This window comes from Propithecus coquereli, unplaced genomic scaffold, assembly GCF_000956105.1.
Source record: "Propithecus coquereli isolate 6110/MARCELLA unplaced genomic scaffold, Pcoq_1.0 Scaffold193, whole genome shotgun sequence".
In the NCBI taxonomy this organism is placed as follows: Eukaryota; Metazoa; Chordata; class Mammalia; order Primates; family Indriidae; genus Propithecus; species Propithecus coquereli.
The window spans coordinates 617,435-628,733 of NW_012144190.1; the positions used below are offsets into that span (position 1 = coordinate 617,435).

General features: G+C 53.3%; 1 protein-coding gene across 2 annotated transcripts in view; it reads right to left on the bottom strand.

The window, feature by feature from the left end:
• Positions 1-3,270, bottom strand: part of TMEM150B (transmembrane protein 150B) — a 7,374-nt gene extending 4,104 nt beyond the window's left edge. Inside the window, exons 1-6 of one of the 2 annotated variants that reach the window (XM_012643064.1) lie at positions 2,580-2,787; positions 2,052-2,228; positions 1,630-1,705; positions 1,249-1,308; positions 1,094-1,161; positions 558-685 (exon numbers count right to left, since the gene is read on the bottom strand). In XM_012643064.1, the coding sequence (XP_012498518.1) occupies positions 558-685; positions 1,094-1,161; positions 1,249-1,308; positions 1,630-1,705; positions 2,052-2,228; positions 2,580-2,634 (564 nt within the window). In that variant the 5' untranslated portion in view covers positions 2,635-2,787. Of the gene's footprint in view, positions 1-557; positions 686-1,093; positions 1,162-1,248; positions 1,309-1,629; positions 1,706-2,051; positions 2,229-2,579; positions 2,788-3,262 lie in introns of those variants that run through there. The other variant, XM_012643065.1, reaches the window with a different exon arrangement.
• Positions 3,271-11,299: the final 8,029 nt, after the last annotated feature.

Below are 11,299 nucleotides of genomic sequence, written 5' to 3' on the forward strand. Positions count from 1 at the left end.
AATAAACCAAAAAGGTTTCTCCTATCATGTGTCGATCCATTTATTCTACAAATATCTACAGAGCTTCATGGTTAAGAATTTGGGTTCCAGAGTCTGTGAAGATCTTCATTTCTGATCACCACTGACACGCGCATAGAAGTAACCGTGAGATACGCTCAGGAGGGACCTAGGCAGAATCCCGGTGGAGATGGAAAGAATTCACGTACAAAGTGCACAGCCTCGTGTGGATGCTCAACATGCCAAACGCCGAGAATGAGTAAATCTCAGATCTCAGGAATTTCATCATTAAATGAGTTTCGGGGAGGAGTTGGCAGAAAATTATCCCAACCTCCTCCCGGTCCAATCCCCTCCTCCTCCTCCTCCTCCACAAAAGGCTTCGCACACCACCCGCAAGAGAAATGCCGGTCCTGGGGGCGGCAGGACAAAGGGGACTGGGGGAGAGGCGCAGGGAGGGGAGGGGAGGGGTGTGGGGAGGAGAGGAGGGAGGGGGACGGCCTGCGGCCGCGGGGCATGCTGGGAGGTGTAGTCCCCGACTCCCGGAGCCAACTGCGTCTTACCTGGAAATTGCCCACCATGGAGGTGCCCAGGGCAGAGAAGAGACCCGTCCACAGGATCAGCTGGTTACACCACTTTCCGACCCCCCAGTCCCGGAGCTGGTGGTAACGGAGAATGCAGATCCAGGCGGCTGGGAGAACAGGGAAGAGGAAGTGGGCGGGAGACACTCCCGACCCGGGCCAGGCTCCAGGGGAGGGGGGACCAAACTCCTGGATTTGGGTGGAGGAGGGCTGGGGGCCTGGCCCCTGGGCCTGAGAGAGGAGGGGTCGGGGGGCCCGGACCCCAGTGACAGAGGGAGGAAGGGATTGGGGGCCTGGACCCCTGAGGCTGGAAGAGGAGAGGCTGGGGGCCCGGACCCCTGTGTCAGAGGGAGGAGGGGGGTGGGGCCCTGGGCCCCTGGGTCTGAGGGAGGAGGGGTTGAGGGGACCCCTGGGGCTGAGGGAGGAGGGCTGGGGGCCAGACCCCTGGGGCTGGGGGAGGAGGGCTGGGAGCTGGCTGGGATGGGAAACCTGTGCCAGAGGGACTGGAGAAAGCTTACCCATAGCAGCTCCCATGTTGAGCAACTGGCCGAAGATGCAGCTCTGAGGGGGGTAAGATCCACAGATACTGGGGAGATAAAGGGGTCATCCTGAGGCTCCTCCAAGCCAAGGCCCTCTGCTCTCCTCCATCAGCACCCCGTCACACCGTAACTACCTGATGTAGGGAAAGCCTTCGCTGAGGTTCACAGTCCCGTTGACCACTGCAATGGCAAAGCTGAGGTGGGGGCAGAGCAGAGTGAGTGGGGGACTTTGAACTCTTCCCTTTGTTAACCAAACGTTCCTGGAATCTAGCTACCTCCTCCCTCAGACCCAGGGGTCCCCCCAGCCCCTCCTCCCTCAGACCCAGGGTCCCCCCAGCCCCTCCTCCCTCAGACCCAGGGGTCCCCCCAGCCCCTCCTCCCTCAGACCCAGGGTCCCCCCAGCCCCTCCTCCCTCAGACCCAGGGGTCCCCCCAGCCCCTCCTCCCTCAGACCCAGGGTCCCCCCCAGCCCCTCCTCCCTCAGACCCAGGGGTCCATCCTGCCTCTGACACTCACACAATCCAGATACCAGTGGTAGCCCAGAGGGCCAGGAAGACAGGCAGCAGGGTCAGGTAGCCCAACATGGTGGGCTCTGCAGGGGAAGGAGAAGGGCTGGGAATCCCTCCCTCTTTGTCCCACTCTGTTTCTCTCTCTCCCTCTCTCTATTTCTCTCTCTTTCTCTCTCTCCCTCTCATTCTCCCTCTCTCCCTCACACCCAAAGCTCCAGGCCTAAGGGAGGGCCCAGGTGATTGTGGCCCCTGCCTCTAGGCCCCCATTGGCTCTCGGGCAGACGCAGGTGGGGCGGGGGTCTGAGCTAGTCCCTGGAGGCACTGTCCCCATCTTTCCCAATTTTCAGTCCTAATCTCAGTTTTTCCTGGTAGTTTCTCCCTGTCCTCCCAGGCGCTCCCTCCAGCCCAGCCTCAGGGCAGGACACTCACCTCTCCCAGCTCCCTGGGCTGTGGTCCTGGGCGTTTGAGGGAAGGCCTGGGATGCAGGGTGGGGCTCAGGCAGCGCAGAGGCAAAGTCCAGGCTGGAGCGGTGGAACCGCGCAGGGCCTTGGGTCTGACCGCCACTGTCCCTGGCCCTCAAACCGCCAGGTCCTGTCTTCGTAGAACCTAACAGACAGCACCTTAGTTTTGGGGGCCCCTAACTTCCTTCCTCCAGCTTTGTGGGTTCAATGTCCAAACTCTCAGCTTTATCCTCCTGGGGACCCAGAAATCAGAGCCTCCAGCTCTCTCCATTCCTCCTCCCTTGGGGACCCAGGAGCCCCGGCCCAGTCTCTTCTAGAACACATGTCTTCAGTTCTAGCCCCTGGGGTGTAGCCTCCCAGCTGTTACCTACACAGGGACCCAAGAATCCAACCCTCAGGTCCCCCTGCCGTCTGGTTGCAGTTTATGCCGCAGGAGCCCTGGTGACCCTGCCTCCTCCCCTCCGCGGCCTTCCCTTCTCCCTCCTGTCCACCACACCGGAGTTCCCCTGGCAGGCAGGCCCCGGATGGGAAGGAGGTCTTGGTGATGACATCTCCACCGAAAATCCTCCCCCAAGACAGCGGCTACTTCCTCTGCCCGGGCCATTTTCCTTCTCTCTCCCACACGGCAACCCTCCACCTCTGACCTCCTCCCCTCCCTCCTGGGACTCAGGGGTTTGGGTCGTGGCCTCTTCCTTCTTCCCAGGACTCAAGGGTCCGACCCCCAGCCCCTTCCCCCTCAGATCAGGAGTCCCGGCCCCTCCTCCCTCAGACCCGGGGGTGCCCCGGGCTCCTCCTCCCTCAGACCCAGGGTCCTCGTCCTGCCACTGACACTCAGGAGATCCAGACCTGGAAAGCCCAGAGGGTGGGGAAGGCAGGCAGCAGAGACTGGCGGCCCCACATGCTGGCCTCTGCTGGGAAGGAGAGGGGCTGGGCACCCCTGCCCCCATCGCTCCCCGTCCCCTCTCCCTCACAGCCAAAGACCCAGGTGCAGGGAGTGTGACCCCTCCTCTAGGCCCCGCTGGCTCCCAGGCAGGAGCGCTGGCCAGTGGGGGTGCGGTCCTCCACTCCAGGCGCTGTGCCTGTCTCCCCACAGCTTTCAAAGGTAATCTGGGCTTCTCCCCGTTTGGCAGTTTCTCCCTGGCCTCCCAGGCCCTCCCTCCAGCCCGGCCTCCTGCTCACCTCTCCCAGCTCCCCGCGCTCGCTCTCAGCCTGGGCATTTCAGGGAAGGCCTGGGGTGCAGGGTCCGGCTCTGGCAGTGCGGAGGCAAAGTCCAGCTGCAGCGCTGGAACCGCACAGGGCCTTGGGCGTGACGCCACTCGCCACTCTCGGGGCCCTCACCCCCAAACCAACAGGTCCTGTCTCCTCAGAACCTAGCAGGCATCACCTTAGCTTTGAGGCCCCCTAACTTCCTTCCTCCAGTTTTGTGGGTTCAGTGTCCATACTCCCAGCCCTATCCTCCCTGGGACCCAGCAATCTGAGCCTCCAGCTCTTTCCACCGGTCCTCCCTTGCGGACCCAGGAGCCCGGGCCCAGCCTCCTCCTCCTTCCCCAGGGAGTCCTTGGGGAGTCCTGGCTCCCAAACCTCTTCCCTTAGACACAAACCTCCCAGCTGCCTCCTCCCCCAGTTCCGCACCTTCTTTTTTAGTTGAGGTAAAATTCCCCTAACCTAACATTAACCATCCTGAAATGTCCAATTCCCTGACATTTAGTACATTCCCAGTGTTGTGCAGCCATCACCTCTGTCTACTGCGGGAACTTTTCCATCACCCCAAAAGGAGACCCCATACCCGTGAAGCAGTCAGCCCCACTCGCCCCTTCCTCCCAGCCCCTGGCAACCACCACGCTGCTTCTTGTGTCTTTGGATTGACCTGTTCTGGGTATTTCACGGATGTGGAATCACGCTATGTGGTCTTCTGTGTCTGACTTCTTTGGCTTAGGGTCATGTTTTTGAGGTTCGTCCACATGTGCCATGTGTCAGTGTTTCATTTCTCTTTATGGCTGAATAATATTCCACTGACCCCGCTTCCTTTGGGACTTGAGAACCTAAGTTCCCGTATGCTGCGGGGTTTCCAGCAACTAGGACTTTAGGCCTCCACCTTGCTTGAGAGTAAAGATAAGAAAGCCAGGGAAACAGAGACAGACGCTGCAAACGTTTCTTTCTTTCTTTTTTTTTTTTTTTTTTGAGACAGAGTCTCGCTCTGTTGCCCAGGCTAGAGTGCCGTGGCATCATCCTAGCTCACAGCAACCTCAAACTCCTGGGCGCAAGCCATCCTCCTGCCTCAGCCTCCCAAGTAGCTGGGACTAGAGTCGTGTACCACCACGCTCAACTAATTTCTCTATTTTTAACAGAGATGGGGTCTCACTCTTGCTCGGCCTCCCAGAGTGCTAGGATTACAGGCATGAGCCGCCTCGCCCAGCCTTACAAACATTTCTTGAGGCCAGAAACCCAGCAGTCATCAAGAATGCCATCTCCCGGTGCCCTCTGCTGGTTCCTAGGCTGGAGGGAAAATAATTAGCATACAAGGTGCTAAAACGGAGGAAGCCCAGGGCATGGTGGCCCCAGAAGGGGAAGTGGCTAACTAGCAATGGCCGGTTTGTGTTTGGTTGGCGGATGAGGAGAGTGGGGAAGACCTCACGGAGCCTGGTGAGCCACACTTGGGAGGATGTGTGAGTGTGCAAGCTGCAGGAAGGCATTCTCGGTAAAGTTGGAGTGGTCCCCAAAACCTGGCCCATGCAAGTTGAGTGCCTTTGTCTGCTGATGGGCAGAACGTGGCACCCACTAGGAGAAATGAGTCAGGTCCCGAAGCTCTTGAATGCCATAAAGGACTTGATGGTATCCTGAGGGTACTGGGGAGCCATGGAAGGTTCTTGAGCTGGAAAGACTGAGAGGAGATGACCCTGATGATGTGTAGTCAGGAAAGAGATGTGATGATAATAACCATGATACAGCTGTGGTGCCAGGTGCTGTTCTAAGTGCTCCACATGGGTTAACTCATTCTCATGAGAACCCTGAGGGGTCACTGGCCATCTTTCCAGACGAGTTTCCCTATTCCTGCTGGAAATAGAATTCCTGGTTTCTTGGCTCACCTCGCTATGCCTCATGCTCACACACACGGCCCAGCAACCCCGAGGAAAAAACACCTGGAATAATTCTAAACATCATACATCCAAGAGCCATGTCCCAGGAGACCCAGGGCTTCTGGCTCAGGGAGACTTGACTTTGAATCCTGTCTCTGCCACCGAACAGGTGGGTGCCCGTATTTGTTTCCTGTCACTGCTGCAACAAAGTACCACAAATGTAGCAGCTGAAGACAACATCCATTTATTAGCCTACAGTTCTGGAGGTCAGAAGTCCAAAATGGGTTTTAATGGGCTAAAACAAAAAGTGCCGGCAGGGCTGTGTTCCTTCTGGAAGCTCTGGGGGAAATGTTTCATAGCCTTTCCCAGCTTCTAGAGACCACCCACGTCCCTTGGCGCGGGGCCCTCCCCCCATCTTCCAAGTACACTGCTTGACCTTTGACCTCTGCTTCCGTCACCTCACCTCCTTCTCTGGCTCTGACCCTCTTGCCTCCCTCTCACTTATGAGGACCCTTGTGACGACATTGGGCCCACTCAGACAGTCCAGGATCATCTCCCCGTTGCAAGAGCCTTAACCTAATCACACCTTCAAAGTCCCTGTTGCCATGTGAGGTACCGTATTCCCAGATCCCAGAGACGAAGACGTAGACGTCGGGGCGGGGGGCATCCTTCTGCCCTCCGAGCGCCCTGGCTGCGGGGCTTCAATTTCTTCAATCCATAAAATCGAGTGCATAACATCCCACCTCCCGGGGGCCCAGGTCTGGAGCCAGACTGGCCATCTTGGTGCCGTTGTCCACCTCTGCCTCTTGCTGGTGGTGGCACGTGAACCGGGGCGAGTGGCTTCCTTTCTCTGCACCTCGGTTTCCTCATCTGTGAAGTGGGGATAAAAAGATTAACTATCTCAGAGGGCTGTGGTGTGGAATCGATGAGTGAATCCGCATGAAGTGCCTAGAACAATGCCTGACACATAGTGTTACCGAAAGCTCCGCGCTTGTCCCCGAGGCCTCATCAGAAGAATAAGGATGAGCGGTTGAGGAGAAGGAAAGGGCGGTTTATTAATTTGCCAGCAAATGAGGAAGATGGAGACTCATCTTGAAGTGCCGTCAAGTGCCGTGTCCTCTCTCTAAGCAGAAGCACAGAGCTTGGAAAGGGGGTTCTCAGGCGACTGCTGTTTACCTGTGGTTGATGGTCCCGGTGGACCATTCTCGGGGAGGACAATCTTGTGACCTCTGTGGGACAATTGCCTTGAGCCATCTCCTGAGTACAGAATAATAAAGAACCCTCCGCTGCCCCTCGGATTCCTGGCCTCAGGCAGGGATGCCGGTTTTAATTCCCAAAACGGGTGGGGGGGTTTTAAAGAGACAGCCTGTAACACATTTCGCCCTTTCTCAGGCGCTGCCTCTGCTACAATAGCACGTGCTCCGTGCAAGTTCCCGTTTTCACTGCTGTCTCTATCTGGGGCTGGGTAAGAATCAAGAAGGCGGGGAGCACGGTTATCCTTTGTCACGTGCCTGGCCCGCTGTGATTGTCAATATAGGACCGTTTCCTTCCAGGGCGTGTGGTTTAGGTGCCGGCGGCAAGAGGGGTGACAGCTCCTGGAGTTTTGTCATTTAGCACATGTGAACGGAGGGTTACTGTGTGCCGGGCCCTGCTCTGGACGCTGGAGATACAGCAGCGAACACATCCTGCCCCGGAGCAGACGGCGAGGGAACCTCTCTGAGTCCCCCTCATCCCTCCATGCCCCCGCCCCCCCTTCTCAGTTTCGGGGCCACATCTGAGTTGGCGGCTTGTCACCTTCCTCTTTCATTCACTCATTTAATGAGCATTTCCTCAAGGTCTCAGGCTGCCAGGACGTGAATCCAAGCCATCCCCTGCCCTCGATGGGGTCCCTGCCTGTGGGCAGCACGGATGATCACTGTAGCAGGTGACAAGTGCCCTAGTGGAGTCGCACAGGGCTCAAGGGAGCCCAAGGGACAGAGGGGCTGATGCTACCTGTTGCTCAGTCTGCCATTAACAGTGTCCCCTGCATCTCCCATCTTTGCCGCTTGGCCGATTCCTGCTCTTCTTTTAAAAGGAAATAAAGACGCTGGCCCCCGGGTGATCCTAGGTGAGACTTTCCCCCGACTCTGGGCCTATGTACCCACCTTCCTTCGTGCACTGGCACAAAGACGGGCTTGGCTTACCGGCGCCCCGTGATGCTGGTGTGACATCCTTAGGACATCCCTGAGAGGACTGGGGGACAGCTGTCCCCTGGCGGGGGGCAGGGAGCGCTCAAGCTTGGTGGGCTACTTTCAATTTGGAGATTAGCGTCCACTAGCTTGCCAGCTGGGGGCCCACACACTTCTGAGTCCTTCTAGAAACTGTGGCTGCTTGCCTGGCTACGGTGAGGAGGCTGTGTTCTTCCTCTGGACATGATGATATTGCACTTTCATATTTAGGAAACCGCTTCCGGTAGGTGGTGAGAACTGGTTTTTTGGTTTTTGTTTTTTTTTCCAGAGAGGGGAACCTTCCCCAGGCAAGTGATGTAGGCATGTAGGGATACAGAGATCTCAGACCTCTGTTTTATCATCTACAAAACAAGGATCATAATGGTGCCTCCCTCATGTGGTTGTGAGGGTTGGTTGAGTTTGTCCACGTGAGCACTTAAAACAGTGCCTGGCACGTGGGAATGCTGTAGAAAGCGAGTTGCTAACATTGTTGGGCTGTCCAGTGTACGTACAGTATTCCCGTGCAGCCCTCTGCTGCTCGAGAGCGTTGGCCTGCTTTGTGGAGTCAGTAACTGGCGCTCAGAAAAGGAGTCTCGCTGTGTCGGTTGGGCCCTCCAGGAAGCAGATGCTGAAATGGGGTTAGAAACTCAAGAAGAAACTTATTGAAAGATAAGGACGAGAAAGAGCAAGACTGGCAGGGAAAGTTCTGTGATGTGGGTGGGTCTGACACCCCAGAAGGGAGGGAGGCAGGAAGGGCTGGGTAGGAAGAACCTCAGACCATGGTGCAGCTCTGAGGACGCTTGGCCAGCCCAGCTGGGAGATTGTGCAAAGATTCCCACAGACGAGCCCACAGAGACAGAAAGCAGGTTGGTGGTTGCAAGGGGGTGGAAGGAGGGGAGGAAGGGGTGTGATTGCTTAATACGTATGGAGTTTCCATTTGGGGCGATGACAATGTTTTGGAACTAGATAGAGGTGGTGTTTGTACAACATTGTGACTATGCTAAATGACATTGAATTGCACACTTTAAAATGGTTAAATGAATTGTAAAATTGTGAATTTTACCTCAATTTAAAAAAAGAAAACAGAAAACGTTGCCCTTAGTGGTGTCCCATGTCCCACATTGGACAGAAACACCCAGGCCCTAGTCCCTGCCCCACGCTTAGTCATTGGTTGGGGCCGCCTGAAAAGAATGTGGTCGTGACCCAAACACACGAGTGCTGAAGTTCCTGCCACTGGAGGCTGGAGACCAACTGGACTCCTCCCGGCTGGTCAAGTTCTTTCGCGCAGGGAGTTGTACCATGGCTACCATACTTCTCCTACGTCACTCGGCTGCGGAGGGGAGGGGCCGGGGTCTGTCTAACTCAAAAATTTGGTTCTCTCCAATGTGCCATGCTACATCCTTGAATATACATCCCTATATCCTCCCATCCAACCTCCTACCCAACCCTCTATGCATATGTTCTTGCTTTTATTCATTCCTCCCACCAGTTATTTATCCACCCATGCACTCACCTGCCTATGTATCCAACCATCATTGGCTCACATATTCTTCTAACTCTCTCTAAAGTTCCATCCATACCTTTCAACTATCAATTCACCCACCCGTGTGTTCCATCATTCCATAATCCATTATATTCATTTCCTTTTCCCATGTATCCTACAGTCCATCCATTGATTCATTCGCTTTCCCATCGATCCAATCCACTTAATCAACCATCTATATGAACCATCTCTCCTCTTCCATGCAAGTTCTGGAAGCTAACAATTCACAGTTGAGCCCTCAAGAGGGCTTGCTCCCTGGAGGAAGCAAACCTGTAAGGAAATCATTCCAATAGCCGGCACGGTTGAATCTGGTTCCATTGGGCAGATAAGAGTATATTGAGCTGGCCATCTCCATAACCCGCCACCCCGTGTCCCTCCACGTTGGGAAGGGTCGGAAAGAAAAAGGAAGATGGGAAAATAATGGCCCAAACATTTTCCATTCTTTTTAAATCTTAAGTAAATATCCATTCCACCATCTCTCTCTTCCCATTCCCAATTCATGAACATGGTATATATCTCCCCATTTATTTAGTTTTTCCATAAGATGTTATAGTTTTTTCTTGGAGAGATCTTGCACATTTTTGTTAGATTTATTCCTTGGTGCTGGGTATTTATATGTGATATTGTAAGCCATATATTTTTTTAATTTTTTATTTTATAACTTTTTTGGTGGGTTGTACAGAAATCAGTTAACATAGCAAACCTGAATCAACTCTTCTGCTTGCAAGCTTGGCCTTTGGTTGGTGTCTGGGAACTTGGTTGTTGGAGTGTTCTGAGTCATCAGTTAACTGATAAGGGTAGTTCACTGTGCCTGGATTGTGCAAACAATGTGGTTTCTGATGAACACCCACTGTCCTTCTGGGAGTCTGGAATTTTGGTATGAGCTAGGCAGAGGAGGGTAGCTGCATGACAACCTCCAATAAAAACCTTGGGCATTGAGTGAGTCTCTAATGGACTTCCCTGGACAGAAACATCACACACATCTTGATGATTTTTTTTTCCTAGGGGAAGAGTGAGCTCTGTGTGACCCTTCATAGGAGGGAGGGAGCATGAGAGAACCTGCACATGGATTCCTCTAGTCTTTTTCCTGTATGATCCTGTGTTACTAGAATAAATCCTAGCCATGAGTACAACTATGTGCTGCATCCTGTGAGGAGACTATTGTATTTCTAAACATGAGATGGTGTGGAAGACCCCTGATACACAAGTTAAAAGAAATACATTGATGTTTGTATATTGATGTTGCATCGAGCAACGTTGCTAAATTCTGATATTCTAGTATTTTATCAAGAACTTCTTTTTGCATTTTCTAGTACATAATCATATCTGTGACTTTCTCTTAACTTTTATTTCTTTTTCTTGCCTTACTACACTGGCTACAGTCTTTTTTTTTTTTTTTTTTTTTGAGACAGGGTTTCTTGCTTTGTGTTCTGTCACCAGGGTAGAGTGCAATGGTGTCATCATAGCTCACTGCAACCTCAAACTCCTGGGCTCAAGGGATCCTCCTGCCTCAGCCTCCCGAGTAGCTAGAACTACAGGCATGTACCACCACATCTGGCTAATTTGTTTATTTTTTATTTTTGTAGAGACTGGATCTCACTGTGTTGCCCAGGCTGGTCTCAAATTCCTGGGCTCAACTGATCCTCCCACCTCAGCCTCCCAAAGTGCTAGGGTTACAGGCATGAGCCACTGTGCCCAGCCATCCTTTTAACCACTTTCAAGTGTTCAGTGGTGTTAAGTACATTCACCTGGTCATGCAACAATCACCACTATCCATCTCCAGAACTTTTTCATCATCCTAAACCAAAACTCCATACCCATTAAATACTGACTCCCCACACCCTCCTCTACCCAGGCCCTGGAAACCACCATTCTACCGTCTGCCTCTGTGAGTTTGGCTACATTAGGTTCTTCATATAACTGGAATCATACAATATTTGTTCTTTTGTGTCTGGCTTCTTTTCCTTAGCATGATTTCAAAGTTCATCAGTGTTGTAGCATGCATCAGAATTTTTTTCCTTTTAGTGGCCAAATAATATTCTGTTGCATGGATATATCATATGTTTTAAATTCATTTATCAGGTGATGGACAGCTGAGTTAGTTCTACCTTTTGGCTATTACGAATAACGTTGCTACGAACATTCGTGTATGACTTTTCGTGTGGACATATGTCTTCATTTCTCTTGGGTGGATACCTAGAAGTTGAATTGCTGGGTCATAGGGTAACATTTTCAGGAACAGCTAAACTATTTTCCACATTTTTTTAAGACAGTCTCGCTCTGTCACCCCGGCTAGAGAACAGTGGCATCATCATAGCTCACTGCAACGTTTAACTCCTAGGCTCAAGCAATCTTCCTTTCTCAGCCTCCCAAGTAGCTGGGACTACAG